The 25,259-nt window shown below is 33.6% G+C and overlaps 1 protein-coding gene across 1 annotated transcript; it reads left to right on the top strand.

Annotated features, from left to right (window-relative positions):
• The first annotated feature begins 12,147 nt into the window (after nucleotides 1–12,147).
• Nucleotides 12,148–24,407, top strand: LOC140772494 (probable magnesium transporter NIPA4). The gene is made up of 9 exons (XM_073114589.1): nucleotides 12,148–12,634; nucleotides 16,658–16,714; nucleotides 16,821–16,911; nucleotides 17,015–17,175; nucleotides 17,306–17,433; nucleotides 17,535–17,672; nucleotides 22,688–22,780; nucleotides 23,761–23,866; nucleotides 23,934–24,407. Exons 1-9 carry the CDS (start codon nucleotides 12,460–12,462, stop codon nucleotides 24,038–24,040), a joined length of 1,056 nt encoding a protein of 351 aa, XP_072970690.1. The 5' UTR covers nucleotides 12,148–12,459; the 3' UTR covers nucleotides 24,041–24,407.
• The last annotated feature ends 852 nt before the right edge of the window (nucleotides 24,408–25,259 follow it).

A 25,259-nucleotide genomic window follows, 5' to 3' on the forward strand; every position in this document is an offset into this window, starting at 1 on the left:
GTTTGAGATTTGTGCTTATTTTGAGATGGACTTTGAGATTTGTGCTTTGACTATTTAATCATAATAACATTCCTTCCAAAGTGAAAGTAAGAAAAAGAAAAAAATAAATAAAAACCAAACAACAATTAGACTTTTAAATTAGCAGTTGATGCCTTGATAATCCCATCATGTACTCTAATTCTAATTGTTCCTCCAATAATTAATCACCCTAATTAGGCGGTCGTCATGTCTTATAAGTCACATATATACTTTATTATAACGCAAGGTGGATGTTTACAGAGAATAAAATATTATTTAGCGAAATAAAATACATCATTAGGGCACTCATATGACCCATTAGTTGCCTTTTAAGTAAGATATTTTTGCATAATTGTTACAGAATTTCTTTTAAGTATAACAATTGCTGTCCGAAAATATTGAAACCCTTTTAAATAATGCCATCTCTTCAATTAAATCTAACTAATTATAGATCAAATAAACTTATATTAGTAAAAGATTCATTTTGACTTCTTAAATTACTCAAAATGGTTTTGATTATAATATTGATATCACTGTACAAGAAAAGAAAATCTTTTTTTTTTAATAAAAAAACTCGAGAAGTAATTTATATTTTGAACTTAAAAGAGTAGGAGTATTTTGGTCATTTATATATTTTTATTTATATTAATAACTATTTGAAAGGAATATTATATAAGTATATCATCAAGAACTAATTGTAATGATAATTTTGAAAGTAACAAATAGTTTCTTGGAGGACTTCAAATTAAAGTAGAATGGATGACATCTCATAAATGTGACCTAATTAATATCCAAAGGGAAATTGGCAAAAAGCTCACAATCTACCTGTTTAATTTAGCTTGAATCCTACCTAAATAATAGTTTCAAGAATAAAAAAACTATTGTCGTTTACAAAAATATTTAATTTAACACCTTAGATTAATTTTAACTTTATCTCAATTTAGCATATAAAAATATATAAAGGAATGATTAATTTTATTCAAAGTGATATTTTTAAAGTTTCTAAATTATCTTCATCAATGTCCACAATGAGTAATAGTTTTACTCTCACAATTGCTTCAAATTTCCTTCCTAATTTATATATTTTAATTCTCAGATTATTCCTATATCAATGAGTATTCAAAAGATTTTTGCTACAATGGTAACAATAGAGTATTTAATGGAATATTTTTTTATTATAAGAATCGAATTTCAAAAATCAAAATTGAGTAGGACATGGAACCCAATAGAATTCTAACTATAAAAATTGAACTCAAGTCGGTCCTAAAAAATTTGAGTAATAATAGAATAAGAAAATTCAACTAAGAGTAGAAAAAGTAAAAGTATGATAAAACAATGTCACAATTTTTTTAATGTGAAAAATCTCTCAGTACGTCAAGAGAAAAATATCTTAGATTTGCCCAAATTAGATAAATATATATCATATCGTATGTAAAAATAATAAGTAACTACAACCCCAAATGAGCCATCGTCTAAGTATTGAAGTTTATGTCTCTTGCTCAAATTTTTTCTCAATTAACTACTCCATTATTAGATTGCCTTTGCTTCAAGTTTACAGTATGTCAATATGGATCGTGTCTCAAACTCTTTGTGTTAGTGGTGATAGCTTATGTAAACTCGGTTTAGCTTCTTCAATGCTTTTGATCAATTTCTGATGTAGAACTAAAAGTTAAACACATGTAAAAACTCTTCTTATAATAGATAAGAATTTAACTTTGTAAAGGAATTAGAAAACTCTCTAAGTTAAACTTGAATTGCGTTGAGTTCTCCAATCAATTTAATGCTTTGCTATGTCGTTGGATTCTTTAAATAATTGTGATAGAACATCCTTAATTCATTCTAGAATAATTAGAATAAAAAAAATTAAGTTTGAAAGTTATTCAGAACTTTCCTTAAGCTGTCAACTTCCGTGCCCTTTTGCTGTGGTGTATATAAGGTAGGAGGAAAGGGGTGACCTACCCCCCTTCCCCCCTCCCTTACCCTCGGACTAGGTCGAGCCCACTTTTAGTTGAGCCTTAGTCGTGACCCATGATAGATAGTTGTAATCTTCTTATTTATTTATTTATTAAATTTATAAATTTGATAGTAACTTTGTCACATGAATCTCTTACACTATTGCCAATGCCACAGCAAACTCAATTTAGATCAGAACGTTTTCATGTCGGGTGTTCTTATATCTATTTTATTATACTAGTGACGGTGTTACTTATTGAGCACTAGACTTATCCATATTTGACATATGTTATAGATTGACTATCATTGTGATGAGAGATTTGCACTAGCTTACCTAATAGGACATTAAGTCTATTTTATTATCTTATAATATAATATATTGTAAGGAGTAATATTATTTTTCTCTTATTGTACCTATCTACTCGCTTTTGTATTATGGATAAAGTTGTCCTAGTTTGCATACCTCTATTTTTCTTTTACTATTTTGAACTTATTTGGTGTTGATCATATATTCTCTAGCCCTCTTAATCTTCTCTTTCAACCCTTCGTCATAGAATATATTAAAAATGACCTCCAAAATCTCTAAGAAAAATTATAAAAGAGATAACTTAGGTTTAGGTAACATCACATATACTTTATGTAAATTGGGTTCGAGCACTTAAGTGAAGTAGATAATCCTACTTTGAATACATTATCAACTTTGAATACATTATCAACTATAAATAAAGTATAATTGAACCATTACACTATATTTATTTAACTTTTAGGTCACTATTAGCAATCTCAGGATGGCAACTTTTTTTTGTACCTTTTATCTTCTTTTTAAAGTCAACGCTACTCAATCAAATTCAATCTAAAACCTATGCATTCTTATTTCTGATCTAAATCCTAATCTTTAAGCTATTCGGTGAAGACCCAAAACCTAGGTCGACTCTCTTTTGACTTCATATTATTTTTTAATAAGAATTTTAATTCCCTCGAATGTGAATCCTTGTCACAATGCCTAAGAATAAGAACAAGATACTAATTTAGTAATTAAAGTTGCTTCCATCTTGCTACACTCCTTTTAAAGAGAGAATTAAAAGCTGAGCCATTCTTGATTGCAATGAACAATGGATGCTTATTATGACAGCAATCAACTTTCCTACAATTAATACTCAAACATCACCACCCTTTTTTAACTGATATATATATATATATATATATATATATGTATATATGTATAGTTGGAGTTGGAGAAGTTTTGCAAAGATGAGTTAATTACATGCTATAGTAACAACTTGGAGTTTGCTAATATGGAAACATAACACTGTAGTATTTACCAAAATTTATATATAACACTCTGTTTTATAATGTACTTATAATTTACACTCTATATTTTATTATTTATAAATCAAGCTTTCTGACTTAATGAATATGTGCAGAAACACCTTGGGTTAGAAATATTTTATTTTTAAAATAATTAAAATGCCCTTAGTATTACTTGGTTGAGAGTATTTTCGTAATTCTTTTAGTATAGTTAACTTAACTCAGAGATTTGATTAAGTTTAACTAATTGATGTAACGACAGGGTGTTGTCTGCACATATTTGCTAAATTATAAGGCTTGATTTATAAATAGTAAAAATATAGGATATAAACTATAATTGCATTAAAAGATAGGGTTATATGCAAATTTCAATAAAAAAAAAGAACTATAATACAATCATCTCTATTGTTAGCATGCTAGACATAAGTGATTGAGGTTCTTTATTTATTAAATTTTGTATAATTCTATCAATGTGCTCACCTTGCCAAAATCCTAGACTATGGCCCAATGGGCTTTGTAATTAAGGGAAGGATGTCCTGCCCATTTGTATAAACAAGAATCCTTGATTAAGGGTGGTCACAGGATCCTGGTAGAATTCTTGTAGGGTCAAGTTTAAGTCTTAACACTTTTGTTTATTAAATGTGTTGGAATATTAAAATAGAATATAATTTGTTTATTAAACAGGTTTGATGAGTCACCCATTTAACCGGCGAGTCTAAATTTTTACCATTTTTCCCTAACAAATGTTAAGATACCATTTGTCTCCCACTCGCGTATTATATTGTATGAAATGTAACTCTAATTAATGAAAATCTATTCTACCTAACTCTTTTTTTTTTCCTTCTTTACTATGTAAAGCTTTCACAATTAGTGGCAATAGTAAATATTATCATTTATTATGATGGAAATGTGTTATCTCAAGATAAAAATAAATAAATAACATACAATGGAGGTAATTGTAAGGTGTTCCAAATTGCTAAGAAAACAAAGTATGAGTAGTCTAAAGCACATATATATTTACTGATGTAAAGTAATCTTTGTAAAAAGATTAGAACGAGAGAATTGCGTGTTTCACTAAGATGAATCAAGTACATAAATAGAAGGAGATTACAACAATCTCTCCTACAATTAAGCTTGTCTATCCAACATATTAGGATAGTGTTGCTATATACAAAGAAAGAAAGTAAATAACAAACAGATTAACCAAATCAATAATAATAGTAATAAAATCTGATTTTGATATTTCTTTTCTAATTTTGACATTTCTTTCTAATAAACACCCTTCTCAAGTTGGAACCAAATATAATTTCAATATTTCTTTCCAACACTCCCCCTTAAGTTGGAGAGTGGATATTTTGTACGCCCAACTTGCGTACCATAGGTATAAATATTTTCTTTCCCAAAGGTTTAGTTAACAAATCTGCTAATTGATTTGCTAAGCCAATATGCTTGGTAATTATTGAACCATCTTGAATCTTGTCTTGAATATAGTGATAGTCCATTTCTATGTGCCTTGTGCGTTCATGAAAGATTGGGTTTGCTGCTATATGCAGAGCGGCCTTGTTGTCACAATATAAGGAAGCAGGTCCATGGTGAATAAGGCCTAAGTCTCCTAATAGGCACCGAAGCCAATGTTAACTCACAGCAAGCTCCTGTCATTGCACGGTATTCCGCTTCGGCTGAAGATAATGATACAGTTTTCTGCTGTTTTGATTTTCATGAAATTAGTGAGGACCCAAGGAACACATAATACCCTATAGTGGACCGTCTAGTGAAAGGACAGCCTCCCCAATCTGAATCACAGTAGGCCCGTAATTTCAAATCATTTTTTGAAGAAAAGAATAGACCTTGACCTGGGGCACCATTTAGATATCGAACAACGTGTAAAGCTGCCTCCATATGATGTCTTCTAGGTTGATGCATGAATTTACTCAAGACATGAACAGAATAAGTGATATCAGGTCTTGAAACTGTCAAATATATCAAGCGGCCCACCAATCTTCTATATCTGCCTAGATCTTTAAGCAATTCATCTTTATCTGACAGTTTTAAGCCTCTTTCCATAGGAGTGTCCACTAGAGCAGCATTTAATAGACCTGCATTTTTTATTATTTCTAATGCATATTTTCTCTGTGATATAAAAATCCCATTCTTAGATGCAAAGATTTCTATTCCTAGAAAATATTTCAACTCGCCAAGGTCTTTAAGATTGAAATTTTTATGCAAATACTTCTTGATGGCAGCAATACTGTTTGGATCATTTTCAGTGATCAAAATGTCGTCGACATAAATTAGGAGAATGGTAAAGGACTTGCCTTTCTTTTTGGTGAAGAGGGAGTAGTCAGCTCGTGATTGTATAAAGCCAACGGAAGTGATGATAGAAGAAAACTTTGAAACCACTAGCGGGATGCTTGCTTCAATCCATAGAGCGATTTGTGTAGGCGATAGACGAGATGTTCCTCCCCCTGTCTTCGAAGCCCTAGTGGTGGAGACATGTAAATTTCTTCAGTCAGGTCACCATGGAGGAATGCATTGTGGACATCAAGCTGATGAAGTGGCCAGCCCTCTGGAAGCAGCTAAGGCAAGAAGACAGTGAACAGAAATAATTTTTGTTGTGGGAGAGAAAGTCTCATGTTAGTCGATGCCCTCCATTTGGGTGAATCCTTGAGCAACCAAGCGCGCCTTATGTCGCTCTATTGTGCCATCAGAGCGACGTTTGATCTTGTAAACCCACCAACATCCTATGGGTATCTTGCCAGCCGGAAGAGAGGTCAGACTCCATGTGCCGTTGGCAGCAAGGGCATCTAACTTAAGCTTCATTGCATCACGCCATTGAGGGTTGGTGATAGCTTCATTGTAAGAGGTCGGCTCTCGCTCTTGACTTATAGATGCAATAAACGATTTGTGTGCAGGTGTATAGCGATGATAAGAAAGGTAATTGGTCAATGGGTACCTTGTCCCTTTGTGCGAATTTGGAGAGGAGGAGGTGACTGGATCAGAGGGAGGATGCGTGACGACAGAGCAGACGTAATCGTTGAACCTCACATGTGGATTAGATTGTCGAGTGGAGCGGCGGAGAGGAATATTGGTTGGTGGTGGTGGATCGAGTGTTTCGGTAGAGGGAATGGTGGTAGTATGGCAAGGTGGTGGTGGCGGGAAGGAAGTAGAGGGGAGAAGGTTCATGGGTGAACAAATTTCAGGTGGTTGTATGTGTGGTGGTGGTGGTGGAGTTGCGGTGGAGGGTGGTGAGGTGGGTGGGTGGGTTAGGTTCAAATGATGGTAATGTGGTTGAGTTGGGTTTAAAAGAATAGTCCTATGGGGTTATGAGACTTGTATCATCTCCCCTTGATGGGCTTGTTGTTTGGATCAAACGAAAGGGTAGAGAATATGTATTATTTGGAGAATAAAGAAAAATATCTTCTTTAAAATGGATATCTCTACTTGTGAAATTTTTTTGTGTTAATAAATCAAAAAGTTTGTAACCTTTTTGACTTATCGGGTATCCAATGAAAATGGAAGGTATAGCTCAGTAGTCAAATTTATGAGACGTATGGATATTTGTGGCATAAGCTAAGCAATTAAAAACTCATAGATGAAAAAAAAATAGGAGGTTTTGAGTAAAGAAGCTCAAATGGTGTCTTGTCGGCTAAAATTGGGGAAGGTAGTCGATTAATGATATGAACAGCAGTAAGACCACATTCTCCCCAAAATTGGGAAAGAAGATTAGCTTAAAATTTTAATGCTCTTGCTACTTGAAGAATGTGACGGTGTTTGCGTTCCACAACCCCATTTTGTTGAGGTGTGTATACGCAAGAATGTTGAAAAATAACACCGTTATCTTGAAAAAAAGAACGAAGAGTGATAAATTCGTCACCATTATCCCTTCGAACAGTTTTGATGCGAGTTTCAAATTCAGTAGAAATATAACTGAAAAAATGTTTTAAAAGCAGTTGTGTTTCATCTTTATGTCGCATCAAATATATCCAAGTTAAACGTGAAAAATCGTTGACAATGGTGAGAAAACAATGAGAACCAGAAAGGGAAGGATGTCGATAGTGACTCCAAATATCACAATGAATAACATCAAATGATTTAATAGAGAAAGTATTACTAACATTAAAAGGTAAACGACTTTGTTTGGCAAGTGGACAAATAGAGCAAGATTTATTAGAATTGGCAGAAAAATTTAAGAAATTTTGGGCAATAAAATTCAAACGGGAAGATGATACATGCCCTAAGCAGTTGTGCCAAAGATCGGTAGGTGAGATGGTGAGATTGCATGTTGGTTGGTTTAAGGACGTGGCTTGTTTAGTGGTAGACTTTCTTACTCCTAATGTCACCAGATAATAGAGTCCGTCAATGCATTTCACCCAAACCAATCATCTTCCTCGTATCCAGATCCTACAAAATGCATCAATAAGGGAAAAATATCATGGAACAATTTAAACCTTTTGTCAATTGCCCTACTGACAATAAATCAACTTTGAATGTAGGAATAGATAATACATCATGCAATTTATAGACAGAATTCAAAGGCATAGATCCTTTAGCAATAGTTTTGGCCTTCTCTCCACTAGGTAATAATACGGGTGACAACGAGCAACCTTTGTCTTTATGCAGTATTTTTGATGATGAGGTGATATGATTTGTTGCACTACTATTGATAATCCAATTTCGACGAGCTAATTGAGACAAACCTGGTTTTGTGACCACATTTGCCTTAGGATTAGGGGTACCTTCTGCTTGATTATTAAGAAGTTTCATAATCTGTTTTAATTGAGCCTCTGTGAATATGGTGTCTGGTCCACCTTCTTCATAGCTCGCCTGGTTGATTGCAGAGTAATTGGGCTGAGCAGAACCTGATCCCGGATTGGACTTGGCCTTTGGGTGGCCAGGAGGGTAACCATGTAATTTATAACACTTTTGGACCCAATGTCCATCGGCATCACAATAGGTGCAGTGGGATCGCACCTTTCCAAAACCGGATCCATTACGTCTGTGATTAGAATCAGGACGATTGCTCCTCTCGTTCTTCCCTGGTGACCTGACTAAAGAAATTTACATGTCTCCATCACTAGGGCTTCAGAGACAGGGGGAGGAACATCTCGTCTGTCACCTACACAAATCTCTCTATGTATTGAAGCAAGCCTCTTGCCAGTGGTTTTCAATCGAGTGTAATAGGTGGAGACAAAGGTAGTTTCTTGCTTATAGAGGGCGATGTCCCGTTGGATCTCAAATATGCGGGCTAGATTGCCCTGAGAGAATCGGGTATCGAGGTCCTCCCAAACTTCTCTGGTAGTGGAATAAAAATTCACACTGTCAGCAATTCCTAGATCACAGGTGTTGACTATCCAAGAATGGATAATGTCATTATATCTTGACCAAATGGCATGACCTTCAAGATCATCTGCTTTTGAAGGAGCTAAGATAGACCCATTGATGAATCCGAGCTTACTTCTTGTATTCAAGGCTCGAATCATGGATCTTTTCCAACTGGAGTAGTTATCTCCATTGAAGGGCTTGGAAACAAGAACTAATCCGGAATGATCAGAAGGATGGATGAAGTAAGGATTGGAGAGGTTAGCAGAGGATTTTTCTTTCCCTACCTTTGATGGATTTGGTAGAACAACACCTTGAGAAGAAGAATGATTATCTTCAGCCATTGAGGGTAATGAAGGTTTCGATGGATTAGAATATGACTGTAATAGAACTTGGTTGCTAGGGTTCTAACTCTGATACTATGTAAAAAGATTAGAATGAGGGAATTGTGTGTTTCACTAAGATGAATCAAGTACATAAATAGGAGGAGATTACAACAATCTCTTCTATAATTAAGCTTGTCTATCCAACATATTAGGATAGTATTGCTATATACAAAGAAAGTAAATAACAAACAGATTAATCAAATCAATAATAATGGTAATAAAATCTGATTTTGATACTTCTTTCCTGATTTTGATATTTCTTTTCAATAAACACCCTTCTCAAATTGGAACCAAATATGATTTCAATATTTCTTTCCAACAATCTTGATAATTTTGATTTTGAAATGAGATATCTCGAACTTAATTAATGTATGCAACTCATTTATTGGTGTTCAAGATAATAAATTTGGAAGTCATGTTTTCTCGATACTTGTTTTTATGTCCTGTCTTACATATATTTGTAAAGACAATTTTTAGGTACCTATAAGGTACCAATGATCATAATTATATTTATCTAATAAACAATATTATTTATAACAATAAATATGTACTGATGATTAACTTGATAATATCAATGATCACAATTATATTTTCCAAATATATAAGCATGTCACAATGATCATAATATTACCAAAATAATAATACCATTCTTTCATGATCTATGTTAAATAAAAAATAATACTTACAACAGTTTCATAAAGTTTGTAGAATACTTCTAATATTTATAATATTTTATAAAGTTCCAATTTAATGTTTCACACCCTACTAATCTTTGTTAGTAATATCATTCGAGCCTATCTAAAGCAATTTTCAGAACAATTTTAAACCTAATTTTTGATATATCTTATCATCCAAAATCAAACAAAGATTTTCGTCGATCTTCTTACTCTAATAGAAATACACCACAATTAATATGCAAATAACAAAAACAATATGTAGCTAGTGTAAGCAATAAAGTATATAATAAATTTCACAAACATCCATACACTCCCTTCATTACAATGGGATGTTCTTCATCAAGATCAAATCTCATAATACGTTGAATATTTACTGTTCTGTGCTATTCTGATATTCCTCCACTATTTTAATTATATCTTTTTATTTAGATGTCTAATTGATGTGAAATTAGAGTCATTATAACCCCATCTCATGAGGCTATCACCACCTAAATTTTTATAATTTTTTAATGTCCAAATTGGTCCAAATATGATACATAACATGTAGAGATATCATAGATGAAAAAAAGAAGATATATAGAGTGGCGAAGGGTCCAACTCTAAGATGATCCAAATAGCATAATTAACATACTATTATTTAAAAGTTACAATTCATAAGAAAATCTATAAACATCCTAAAATTTTCAAGCAAAACTGTAACAACCCATTAAAAAAATTTGCATAGCATGCTCGTGCCAAGCTGGGTTAGCATGCACTAAGGGCCCCTTCGCCACCATCATCCCTCCCCCACCGCCTCTCTCTCTTTTTCTTCTCTCTCTTCTCTCAGGTCTCCTTCTCTCACTCTCCTTTCTATCAAACTCTCTTTCTCTCTCTCTCATTCTTATCGACATCGGCCTGCAGCTGCTGTCGCTACCTTCGCCAATGCCAGTGAACCTTTCTCTCTCTCTTATTCCCCCTCTCTCTCGGGTTAGTTTGAATTGAGTTACCAATGAGAGGCTGGCTGTTAGCTAGCCAACAGCGGCCGATCCCCTCCCCGCCTACCTGTCTCCTCCTTCCCTCCCTTTCTCTTTCTCTTCTCTGCTTCTTCTCTTCTCCTTTTCTTCTTCTTCTTCTTCTTCTTCTTCTTCTTCTTCTTCTTCCTTGATTCTTCTCCCACTAACTGCTATAGTGCTGGGCTTGGTGATAGATAATGATGTATAGAAAGTGACTATATTAGCATTTATATGACTGTTAGGTTATATATTAAATTATTATGAGAAATTATTGAGTGAGCCTTTTAGAATGATGAGATTGATCTTAATAATTATAATGACTTACATATTTCATTTGAGTCTTGAAGTAAAAATATCTAATTGGGAGATAATGATTATAGTATTAATAATTCTATTATAGTTGTGAAATATGATTTTTTTTTATTGAATCGCAAGGTTAAGGATATGAGTTGAGCTAAAATAAGAGAAGATATATTATGAAAGTTGGATAGTTAGTATTTTTGGATGTCTTAGTATTTATATGAATCAATTGATTTCATATGCTTTATTAACAGATTGTAATAGCATGAATAATTCAGGAGTTTGATTATAGTAGCTTTTTGCACAAACATTAATTTGAAAGAAAAATCAAACTTAGCTAGCAAAAGGAAAATATAAGTAAAAGTTAGAGCTTTACAGTATCATTACATCAAGCTTTAATGTATGCACTAAAAATATGCATCAAGTGATGACTATTCTATTACCTTAAACTGCAATATATTTTTGCTTTCGATGAGTGGTTAAGTTAGTAGAAGTTAATGAGTAGATTAAAGAGTGAGAGCTTTGACACCGTAGGACTTTAAGATATGAGGGTTAACAATAGGTTAGAGATTGAGTTGTTTCTTCAATAGTTATCATTGCCCGTGGCTTAGGGACAAACACATAAAGAGAAGATAAAAGAAGAAGAGAAAAGAAAAAGATGAGAAAAAGAGTTTGAAAAATAATTTTGGTACTACAAAAATTTAGCAATTGATTTGCCAATTCAATAGGTTTAGACTCAAAACTATAAATTCATAAAAGAAATTGCAATTAAGATGCAAATCATCCCCATGAAGCCCATTTGAGATAAATGGGTTGGCTTATTCAAGTGACACAGATTAATCATGTCATAAATAAACTATTGTGGGATCATAAATAAATAATTAGGTCATAAACATATTGAGACGACCCATCTCCATTTAATTTAAATATATATTAATTTGGGGGTAGGGAGTAGGGAGTCAATTCGTTCATGACCCGAATTTAATAATTATAAATTTAATTCGGTTCCCACTTGTTCCTTATGTTGGTAGCGAACCGTTGAAAGCATTAATTAATTAATTAATTAATTAATTCTAATTCTCGACGTGACGACAGCCAGTGGAGCACGCCCTCCTGTTCTCGAGAATAACTCGACTTATCCACCCCTTTTATCATATCATATCCGTAGAATAAGTGCGATAATGACTCGTTATCCGATTACTAAATTCTTTTCCCCCGCGTTAATACTCGTCGTCTCCTCTCGACGACTTCTTTCTCCCGAATCTCGATCCGCCAGTACGTAACTAGTAGGAATCCGGGGCTTCCTTGCCGCCGCCAGATCTCCGATCGCTGCCGCGGACGACCGCAGCGCCGACCAGTCGCAGCGTGCGCTGCCGCCTCAGACAGCGTATCTAGGGGCCGATGGGCTGCCGCCATGGCTAAGCCGTTGGATCTGACGGCGAAGGGATCGGATTAGAAGAGGGGTTTTGGATCTCGACTCTTAAGGTCTTGCTTCGGTCTTCTTCCATGGCGCCCGCGGCGGAGGGGTCGGGGGCGAGCTGGGTGTTGTCGTACACCGGCATGTCATCCGATAACATCAAAGGTCTCATCCTCGCGCTCTCGTCTAGCTCTTTTATTGGGGCCAGCTTTATCGTGAAGAAGAAAGGGTTGAAGAAGGCGGGCGCTTCTGGAGTTAGAGCAGGTCGGTGTAATTTCTCTCTTTTCTTTAGTGTTTTTAGGGAAATTTTTGTAAATTTTTACTGATGTAGTGCGTTAAGTTACATCTTGATCAAAATGCAATCTTGTGTTGCAAATTTGGAATCTTAACTTGAAACTAATTGAAGTCACCACACGCAAAGGTATTTGAAACCTTTTCTATCTCTACGCAATTGATTGTACAAACTATTGGAGAGGTTTGGGCAAGTAAAATAAGTGAAAAGGGACTTTATCAAGAAAATGAGGAACATAGTACCCACTTGGAACTGATAAGAGTCACTATCAATGAAGTCCTGAGCAATGATAAACCAAGATCTGAGATTCAGTACTGTGTTGAACACAATGTATATTGAGCTCTTTACCATATTTTCAGGATGAATGTACATTCCGAAATTTAGCATTTTCCCTTATTCTTACTTATCTTTCAAGTTGCAGATTACCACCCTTTAATTTGTCATTAGAAGACAATTATATTTCTGATGATAAAGGACTCAATGAAAGAAGGGTCCCAAGTGCTGGCAACATGTTAATGTATTGGGTACTTTTGAAGATGACGGTTCTTGGTAAATTTGTCATGCTTTGTGCATGTGATGTGCGTAGAAGAGAAGCATCTTTATGGTGCAATTTAAGAGTTACAGCTTGGCCTGGAATTTTTAGGGGGCATTAGGAATTCTGATGCTTAATATATGATTAAGCATCAAGGTTTAATTTCGAGGATGATGATTTGATACTGATTGATGCAAACTTGTTTTGAGATTTGAATTTTCTCCAGAAAATCATCTTCATTACTGCCATATTAGTCTTCTGAAGGTGCTTTAGGCCTAGTCTTAGGTAGATATGATGGATGAGAATTTGTTAAGGCTCAAATTTGATTTAGAAACTTAAAAGCAGTTGCCGTTGACAAGAAACTTATATGTGCATTAATTGAAGGGTGTGCGTTCTCGGAGTGTTTGACTATTGGAATAGGACTGGAAATTTATCCCTAGTTAAATTCTAGTTAATCCCTAATTTTAGGGCTGATTTTATTTGTTTTTGACAAGCACCATTTTTAGGCTAAATTAAATTGGCTAGCCCCACGACTAATTAAAATGACGTGTCTTTGTTCAATTGTTCCTATATCAAAGTCCAAGGAGACAGTCTTTCTGATCAGGAGAAACTTACGGGCAGTTGGAATCGAGAAGTAATTGCATGTTTGCCTATTGCGGTGATGTATAACTCTAATATAATAACATCACTGGATTCAGTTGTCTAATGATTTAAAATAGTTAATTCAGCTTCAAAGTTGGTCTAGAGTTGTTCTATGGAGACTGCATAGTATGATCAGATAAGACAAGGATAGGTAGACTAAAAGTCTAAAACCAAAAGGGATTTGTCTAGGAACAATACAAAATAATTTCTTCATTCCTTACTATTGGAGGGCTAGGTTCTCTGACCTTCTTATTGGTGGACATTTTATAGTGCAGAGAGATGAATGACGGAAAATAGTATATGTGGGATGAATGCAAATAATTTGGATGGATATCTTTGTTATTTAGAAAAGAAAAAGGAAAACAAATCATTTTTTTCTAACAAAATGTGTGCCTAGAGTCTTATGTTGCTGAACAACTATTTAAAAGATCATATCAGCATTGTATCATATCATAATACTTAGACTTAGAAGCATATGTTTATGTGAACTACTTAATTTTGTAGATGCGAGTAGTACCGTTGAGGTCTTTTTTATGTGATTTTCTAGTGTTTTTTCTTTCAAGTTTCAACAATAACATTACGATCTTCACCTGATCACAATAAAAGGTTTGTCATTATACTTTGATCATAGATCGCCATGTTGCTCCATTAACATAGTTGCAGGTATTATGAGTATGATTAGCATCCACGATGCCCTTCCTTCTTCACGTTGCTCTAACAAAGGTTATTTTAAGCTGCAAGCAGCTTTGGAGTCACTGCCCATTCTCATAAACAACTCAAATTAATTGCAAGAGGGATAGAAGAAATTGTTTTGACTTTTGGGTACATTTAGGGAAAGTGAAATGTCGCAATCTTTTGTCAAGAATTACAGTACGGGATAAATAAGACTTAAATAAGTAAATTAATGATTCTCATCCAGATTGATGGATACGAGATATTTTCCCATAGGAGAGATCTCATGCAATTCTTCTGATTTCTGCTGGAGTTTATGGCCAAATTGGAAAAAATAAAGTTTTCCCATCTACTCAACTCAGATTTGAAATTTGAAAATCAAATGCATGTTTCTTTTAATTGAAGCCCTCGTACAAATTCATCTGAAATATATCTTATTATTTACTTGGAGCAGAAGCTTTAAAAAGATATTAGTAATCTTGACAACTATTGATGTGGGCTTCATCTTCAATTTGATCAAAATAAAATTGCTTGAGTCCAATTTTGGTCTAATTGTTGATTTTTAATTCAAATAATCAATTGAATTAGTCAATTGATAGATATGATAGTCTATATGCGGGGGATGTCCGCATTGAGTTATTACCTAAATTGGGTTGGTCAATTTAGGTAAGACTTAATCAATTAGGATCCTATTAGGAAATAAATTTCTATTAGAATCTCAATTGATAGTTATGGTAAGCTTATATGTGGGGGATGTCCACATTGATTTATTACCTAAATTAGGTTAGTCAATTTAGGTAAGATGATCAATTAGAGTTATATTAGGAAATAAGTTTCTATTAGAATCAGTTAGAATCAAAGTTGTTAACCTATTTAAGGGTTATTACATGAGAAACAAGGATAAGTTGGAACAAGATTTATTTGAGATCTCTCACTTTCTCCCCTGTGGTCTTCTTCTTCTTCTCTCTTTCTCTTTCTTTCTTTCCCTTTCTCCTACTTTGTCTTAAGATCCTTATCTAATCTCTTCTACTTCCTCTCTAAATCTCTCTTCTTCTTCAACCTCTACTTTTTTCGTTGGTTGCTGCTGCTGTCTAGATGATTCCAGTAGTGAAAGAGAATCTTTGGGTGCCCGGACGTGAAGAGAACTTGGTTTCAAAGTAAAAGCACTACTATTCTATTTATTAGTAAACCTAAACTCTAAAGTCTTTTTCCTTACACCATATTTTAGGCCTTTCTACTATTAACGTACCTATTTGAGAGTTAAGGAAGTTACTGTCTTATCTGAGTGGTTTTCTCTCCTTCCATCTAGTAGTGATCATTTTAATCAACTTACTTCTTATCAGTTATTGCTTACTATATTTTACTTTACTTACTTGTTTGGGTCTACTGTTCTTCAAAACATTGCATTCATACTAGATTTGCATCAACTATTGAGTCTTATATATTGACCATTTTATGATACATTGCAAACAAATTCTATTTACTTTTATGTAGAAGTTTTAGCTAGAATTGGGGTGAACAGATTTCGCAGATTGGCTTCCCTGTTGGCAGTGTTTTGTCAGAATTGGTCTGTTTGCATGAAACTGTAATGATAACATCAATTGATAGTGTATTTTTATTTAAAAGTACATTTGGTAGTGTTTCAAATTTTAAGGTTCTCTATGTCAAAGCATGCTGACTTTACTGATCCATCTTAGTCAAATCGACACTGTGCCTGAATCGTGGCAGGTTGTCCGAAGCATATGCCCAGTGGTCAACATGTGCCCACACCATGACTTGATCCTTGCATTTGACACAGCTACATACTAAGCTACTTATGCAATTGTGTTAAAATAAGGAAGCAGACTATATCTTGGAAAAGAAAATCTTAAGTACTGAGTACAGCAGTTTCTGTTGTTCTCCAAATGCCTTCATGGTCTGAAGCACAGGAACTTGATGCATTATTTCTTTCATATAAATATCTAGTTGTTAATGGTTCTAAGTTGTCTCTGGTTTGCCTTCTACTCTCCTTCCATTCCTTTCCTTGATTCATACCAAGAGCATTGGTATGTGACTTCTTAAAGTCAGGAATCCTGCAATTATTGATTTCTTAATGTTTTTCTCTTGGCTTGTGAAATTTGGAAATAATTGACATTACTCTTTATAACAGGAGTCGGGGGCTACTCTTATTTGTATGAGCCTCTTTGGTGGGCAGGGATGATTACAAGTCAGTGCTCAACTCTTGTTACTAAACTTTTGACTTTTTTGGTGAGTGTGAGTTAGTATATCTTCCTGGAAAAGTAAAGGCTAATAAGTTTTGTCTAACATAACAGTGATTGTTGGGGAAGTTGCCAATTTTGCTGCTTATGCATTTGCACCAGCTATTTTGGTCACTCCTCTTGGTGCACTTAGCATTATCGTCAGGCATGAACTTGAATTGCTCGTCATATTTTCCTTCATTTTTTTTTTTTGGTCTCCTCATGGTTCACACTCTCATATGTTATTAAGTATTAACTATAAATTGTAGTGCGGCCCTTGCACACATTATTCTTCGGGAGAGGCTACATATATTTGGGATTCTTGGCTGTGTACTCTGTGTTGTGGGATCAACAACTATTGTTCTCCATGCTCCTCAGGAGCGTGAGATTGAGTCTGTGACGGAAGTATGGGATCTTGCTACTGAACCAGGTTTTGGCTGTTATCCTGCCCCTTTATTTTATCACAGAGAACATTTGCCTAGCTTGGCATCATTCCTGTCCTTTTCTTTTGGTCAGATTCTTTTGCAACTTGCTAAGACGAAAATTCGTGCTTCCTGCAGCTTTTCTTTTATATGCAGCAACTGTACTTGCGGCAGTTTTCATACTTATATTTCGTTATATCCCACATTATGGACAGACACATATCATGGTGTACATTGGTGTTTGTTCTCTTGTAGGTTCTCTATCGGTATGTATTTCTCTACGTCCATAATTTATCCTTATTATCTTGTCTTTGTGTTCCTGGGTAAGTTGCAAATTTCACATTTTTGTCACTCCCAATTTTGGCAGGTCATGAGTGTTAAAGCTCTTGGAATAGCTTTGAAGCTGACATTTTCTGGAATGAACCAGCTAATTTATCCACAAACATGGGCTTTCACTATAGTTGTACTTGCATGTATTATTACCCAAATGAACTATCTTAACAAGGTAATTTGATCTTTCATGATTTCATCTCCATCAGAAGATATTTATTGGCCTATTCTCATTTGTGTAAAATATGACTCCGAAAATATACATAGGTGTGTCTTCTTTGATCATTCCTTTCTTTCGTATGCCTGCAACATAGGTGACTATAATATTGGAATGCTTTGACCTTTGGCATGATAAGCATATGCTTATTGAAACTAGATGAACATTGAGACTTAACAAAGCTCATATTCCTCACTGAGAGATTTCTCTTGATTTCTAAAGATGAGATGTGAATTTGTAACTTAAATATTGATCTTGTGGGATGGCCTCTTTTATAAATTGTGGAAATAATAAAGTTGTGAAATAAATTCTAATAGGATCTGTAAGAGAAAAAGATCTTGTAAGAATTGTAAGAAGTTGCATCTTTAAGTATGGAAAGAAGACTGAACTATGGCTGTGATGTGTACATGTTTTGATATAGTTTTAGAAGAAAAGAATATGAGGGTAGATATTCTGTTGATTTATACAGTTACTATTTTAGTTAAGAGGTTTAAAAGCTCAAATTAGTTTTATGTAGGATTTACATGGTGTGATGCATATGCTGATACTTATAACGTAATTTAAAAATACGTTGATACCTTTTCTTATTCCTTTCTTTATCATTAAAGCTCATACGCAAAATGTGCTGGACAAGACACTAATGGTGCGTTTGGTTGTAGGATTAGGTAAGAGAGGATGAGTCATTCCTAAGCTTATCCCAAGGGATAATATATATCTTAGGATTACTAATCCCATATTACAATTTTAATCAATTATTTGATTTATACAATATTATATATGGGATAACTAAACAAAATTATATTATTATCCTCAATAAAGAAAATTAGTAATGCCTTACTATTTTAAATTATTGTTGATTATATCAATCTTAAATTATATTATGTTAATTATCAAAATTAATCATTTAAAACCAAAAGTAATACAAACAATATAATAATATAAAAATGTTTAATCATAAAAAAATAAAAATGTAAAGTTATCTAATATGGCAATACTTTAAATAAATACAAAATATAAATTACTAAAAATAACAAAAATTATAAAAATAAGATTTGAGTAATTAAGATTGTTAGGTTATATTTATATATCTAAATTTATTATTTCTTATATAAGGATAATATAGGAATAAAGCTCTTATCCCTCCACTCGAGATATATCATCTCATCCCCTAACGTGAGATGCTATCCCCTTTTTGGGAGATATGATATTTGGTCCAAACTCTTAATCTTGTCTATAAATTTCATATCAAACATGAGATTGTGTGAGGCCCACTGGATAACCAAGAAACAACAAAAGGATACAACAAGAGTTTTACTCTAAGCCAAGCACATGGAAGAGAAGCTCGAGATACAATTGTATCAACACGAGAAAATGGAAAGCATAGAAGAAAATTATCATAGAAGTAAGGTTGGTGTATTTAAACGCCCCTTTGAAAACCCTAGTAGGCTAATCGAGTCGATGAGGAGGGTGATCCTTTTATATGGCACAAGGAAAACCCTTATATCGTCTCTTCGATGTTTATTGGAATACCCTTGCACACTTTGATATCCGATGAGGAGGGTGATCCTTTTATATAACACAAGGATTATTGGAATACCCTTGCACACTTTGATATCATTGTAATGTACTATAGATAAACTTAGTGTGAGAAATTTTGTTGTTTTGCATAGGGGTGGCAATCGAGTAGTGTTAAGTGGGTTCGAGTCCGATCAGATTCATCTCGACAAGAACACGACCCAATTATTAAATGAGTTGTATTTGGTAGACACGAACACAACTCATTTTATTAAACAGGTAACACGAACAACCCATGTGACCTATTTAATAAATGAGTAGTGTTAACACGACAAAATAACCTATTTAACATAACACGTTAACATATTTAATACAATACTAATAACACTACATGCTAACCTATTTAGCACAATATAATAACATGACACGAAAAATATATTCCCATATAAAAATCAATATTTAATGATTTACCCTACATAAATGGTCCATTATACAAATAAATAGTATCTTTCCAACTCAAAACTTATACAACACAAAAATAACAATTCTAAGCCTTTAACCATAAATTAAATTAAATTCAAACAAAGTCCATACATCAATTCAACCACTAACAAACAGTAAGCATATAAGTCTAAGTACTAATTTTAATTCTAAGTTGTAACTTTCAAATCTAACAATTTCCATAACAATTAAAATATATAATTTCAAGTTTACAGTTCAACCACCAACATCCAACATTAAGTTTATAATCCATTACAAATTATAAATAGCTTAAAATAAAAAAATAATAACATTGAGCGCTCTGTATTATTGTCCAAAATCACGATCCTGTCAAAAAGAACAAAAGAGAATGTAGATAACTAAGATAAAGATGATATAGAGAAAGAGAAAGCTTAAATTCTCATTAATTCTAGAAGCATCCCTTGGCGGATGAGGCCCAACTTTTCCACTAGCTTTTTGGCTATTAATTGTCAAAGAGAAAAAAAAAAGGAATAAATTGAAACCAAAGATATGGAGATATAACACCACCAATCCCAGCATGACCAAATGCATACAGATTGCAGGTGGAAATGAATTTCATAAAGTTGATAAACTCTTAGGCTTTATTTGGAATGATTGTAGCACTTGAATACTACTAGTTATGACTCATTTTTAGCCTAATTTTGGGTAACTTAAACTAGTCTAAGAAAATTGGAGGGAAATTGAGGATATGTCATCTAAATGGACTAAAATACTTTTTGACGTTGGATGTTGATATCGAAATTATTATTAAACTTTTGTTTTTGAAAGGTTTTATTTTTCTTTTTGAGATAAGTCGTAAGGACTTGTAACTTGTAAGTTTGCATGGTTTTGTGCTTACATATTTGTGGGCTTGTAAGCCTGCAAGCAAAAGTATTTTTTTAAAGAGTGCATGGTAGTGGTTGCTTGGTAAGAGGGTTGCGGGCTTACAAGCCAATAAGCGGCCTTGTAAGCTATTTACTAAGCTTTCATTTGTTTTTTCGTTTTTTGAAAGAAGGCCTAACATGGTAAGTGGTTTGCTTAGTAAGGATGTTGCATGCCTACAAGGCCGCTTGCGGACTTATCTTTGTTGTAGTTGTGGGTTTACCTATAAAAGTGGTTGTTGTTTTACTAATAAAGGTGGTTGCATGCTTATCTTTGATGTGATATGAAAGAGTAAAAATGTATCCATTTTGGAAGAAAATTGTAGATATATAAGATGATTTAAAATAGAGTTATTATTATTACATTTGATGTGACATGAAAAAGTGAGAAATTAGTTTTGGAGAGAAATTAAAGATGTTAGTACTAGAATATTATTGTTAAATTTGTAAAAGACTAGTGCAAGTCATTTTAGGGGTAAATTTATAATTTGAGAATAATTGAAACTTAGGCTCATTTTATTTCTTTCTCCTCTCACCTTTTGAACATGGCTAGAGATAAACTACCGTTTGGTTATTAAATATGATTACTGTTCCCTGGCTGGGTTCAAAGGGAAATCCTTTGACCCAAATCAAATGCCACCATACTTAAAATGGCACAAATGGTGCAACAGGAATGAATTCTCATACTACAAAAATATACTGCTGAAGGATTTGTAACTGGGATTCTCCCTTCATATTTGATGCTGCTGACTAACTGAGCTTAGTCTCACTGGCAACAAATAACTAGCACATCATGCTCTACTGTTCTTCAGGAAATTATTCACTATTTTTCTCTTTCACTCTGACATTGCTAGCAAAAGCTTACTGGTTGGTTTCTTGTAACTATTCAATTAAGAATTTCGTTGTCTTACTTCCTAGTACTTGTTCCATCACTTTTTTTTTTCTTTTTTTTTCCATGTATTCTTTTCTACAGGTTCTATTTATGTCTGCATCTTTATGTTCTGAGCCTTGTACATAAGAATGTTGGATAGCTATTTGATACTAAGTCAAGATTTCAAGTACCATTTTCAGCTTTGGAGGTTTCCTAGAGTTTTGTTTCCAATAGATTTGATGTCTTCTAGTTTCCCTGTAAGTTTTTGCCAGATAGTCAAATTAGAAATTGTAAAAAGATTAAAAGATAAAAATGTAGAAATCATTACTCGCTGTTCTTTTTAATCTTTTATACATCAAGGTGATATTTATGTCTACTTCCATACAAAATGTTGCTGATTTTCACATTAGTATTGTTGAGATATGTCTTGAAATTGGATGAAACTAATAGGATAATCACTTATTTCTTGACAGGTTTTAAAAGCTATATCTAGAATTCCTCAAATTTAATGATTTAGAGGGAGAGAGAAGCACCTGATGCCTTGACCCATTTTAGAATCTAATCCATGGATCTCAAATGGAGGCTCAAAGTCAATTTCTTTTGAATGAAGTTGTGTTTTTCTGATAAAAAGAGATGCAAAACATTTACATTCTTAGAGTCTTGGTTTAATTATTGACTACTAGTCAAAATTTATCTGTTTCAGCTGGGACTTATAAAACTCACGATAGAGGACAGAACACTGAAAATACCTGTGCTATCTACTTCTAACATATTGAAGTGCTCCATACAGCTATTAACAGCATGACACATTACTAGTTTTTCCACTTTTGGAAATCCTTGCTAATCTAATTTGTACTATCATAGATTTTGAATGTTTTGAGGAGTCCCCTGAAATCCTATTATCCTAGTAAGGTTGGCCATTTGGAGATATCTCCTGAGGATTGCTTACTTAGCTTACTGAACTAGGTTGCTTTCTAATCAGATGCAATGTTTTGCTTATTAATATAGTCTGTCTAAAGTCTAAACAAACTACTGCTACTGTTTGAAGAAATTGAAATAAATATATATTACTTTCTGGTTTTTGTTTCTTTATCTCTATTGTACCACCTAAATTTTTATTAATTTGATTGAGACTTGACATTAGTAGGCTTGTGTGTTGAATTACTCGAGGATATACCTAAATATGATAATTTTTTGTAACGCAGGCTCTTGACACGTTCAATACGGCAGTTGTATCACCCATATACTATACAATGTTTACATCATTAACCATTTTGGCTAGTGTAATCATGTTCAAGGTAACTTCTTCTGCATAATTTATTAATTTTAATCAGCCCTCATATTTTAATTTTTTATTGTGCATATCTTGCTTAAATGATTGCACTAAATTTCATTGCCATTAATTACTTGCACCCTTTTGCATGACTAGTAGCTTGGGATGCAAGTTAAAGCTCCAGGAAAGCACTCATCGTGATGTCTTTTTTAATACACTCTTGCTAGGTCTTTTTAGAATTACCATTCAATTTGATGGCTTTTTCGTAAATCAAGCAGTTAAAGTTAATCTAATTCTGATGGACATATGGTCTACTACTTGGACCAATGTCCTCTGTCTAAGCCATTTGTTCGCAAAATGGAATCTGAAGAGGAAATTATACTTTCCAAAAAAACAATGGTTGTATAACATCACATGGGCTTGTTCGTATATTGGAGTATTTAAAAAATCCTTTGTTCCCTGTCCCTTTTGAGATTCATGATCAAATGAACACCATCTTCCTTAGCATAGGTGCTAAGTGTTCATAAAGCAACAGTAGAAGTTGAGAAAATGCATATAGCTGAATAATATATATATATGTTATGCAAGTACATAATGAGAAGAGAATGTATGCTTACTTTTTATCCTTGTCTTACCTATTACTATTGAATTGTGCGGAAAACATTTGTCATTCCTTTTGATCAACTTCTCCTTATTGATTGAGCACATTTTCCATAGATCCGTTCCTAATTCTTAGTTAAACTAAGATGCTTGGTACATGTCTCTTTTGTTTCTTACAATGCTTGCTATTTCCTACTAAATGCTTTTTAACCTTGTTTTACTGCATATACTGTTTCTGATATATATATATATATATATATCATCACTGTCATACTGGAATCTCCATAAGTAAAAGGGAAGGGTGGTGCTCTTTTACAGCCACAATCATTGTATACTGATAAGTGTCACAGGCAACTTACTAATTGAAGTAGTTATGAAAGTGTCTAATGAATTTTTAACTAGCAGGACTGGGATAGACAAAATCCTACACAAATTGTCACTGAGATGTGTGGCTTTGTTACAATTCTTTCTGGGACATTCCTTCTTCACAAGACCAAGGACATGTGTGATGGTATGCTCCCATTTTGCTCAAGTTCCTTCAACTATATTATTCTCTGAAATTTTCCGCTGCTTGACAGGGCTTTCCCCATCTCTTTCTGTGCGACTCCCAAAACACGCAGATGAGGATGGCTTCCCTGCTGAAGGCATTCCTCTCAGGTCTCAGGAATCATTCCGGTCACCATAAAAAACGAATTATGGAACTTCTCTCCACTTAGGTGCATCCGAGTTTCTGTTGTGCCATTCATATTATGCAGGAAAACCTACATTCTTTTATTCGGATATAAATTTTAGAGCTTTTTTTTCTTAGGTTCCCAAATTTAAAAACAAAAAGGCTCAACCCTTTGTATGTGAGACGTTAGTAGAGAAGGTATATATAGGGACCACATCAGTCATATACTCAATCGACAGGAGATTCATTTTACCTTGCTGTAGACATGAAAGTTTTGTATATGCTGTTAAGAATTCATTGTATCTCCCCATGTTTTCATATTGTAATGCTGAAAAAGAAGTCACATAAGAGCAGAAATTTGCAAGTCCAATGCTGTTAGATGGTCTCAGGTACTTCAAGTTGAATGATTATGCCATTAAGGGATCAGATTAGATTGGATAGTTTTCTAATGACTCTTAAGGAGTTACTTGGATTCTTAGTCATGAATCAATAGCTTTGAATATACCGAGATTAGAAGGATTTGAGGGAATATCTTCTTTGACAAGATTTTTTTTGAAGCATTTTCATAGTCAGAAGGTATGATGCAACTTAGATCTTGTCTGCATCATCTTGCTCTTGCTGGATAGTGTGATGGGTTTTTACCATGTGAGGGATTGCACAAAGATCATGTGGGATTAGTTTGAAGCATATTTAATGATTGATTAAATTTCCTATTTGAAAAACAGTGTTAAAATTTTGTGGATTACTTCCTAGTCCCTTCATAGCTGCTATGAAGTGGGTTATTATAACTATTGCCTATTTTCATGTAGATCTAATTTATTTTTCATGATACATTCACCCTTAGATGCCTCTTCACATAGATCTAATTATAATTATATGTTCATTTCTTTATTAAAAATTATCACATGATCGTCACGTGATTAAATTTAAGACATCTAAGGATTATTTGACCTTTATTTTAGATAAAAGAAAATGAGAAAAATTAAACGTGACTAAATTTAAAACATCTAAGGATTATTTTACCTTTATTTTAGATTAAGAAAAGAGAGAACTTAAGAATAAGATGATCATTTTAATACTTTTCCTTGATGTATGAGATGTATTAAATTTTTGAGAGGTTTAAAACATTAACAAACTAAAAAAAGAGGTCCATATGAAAATGGGCTATAATTTCAGAGGTCGAGGTGGTATAATTAACCTTATTATGAACCGGATAATTACAATAATAATATAG

This window comes from Typha angustifolia, chromosome 12 (assembly GCF_048772165.1).
Source record: "Typha angustifolia cultivar Huaian chromosome 12, ASM4877216v1, whole genome shotgun sequence".
Classification (NCBI taxonomy): Eukaryota; Viridiplantae; Streptophyta; class Magnoliopsida; order Poales; family Typhaceae; genus Typha; species Typha angustifolia.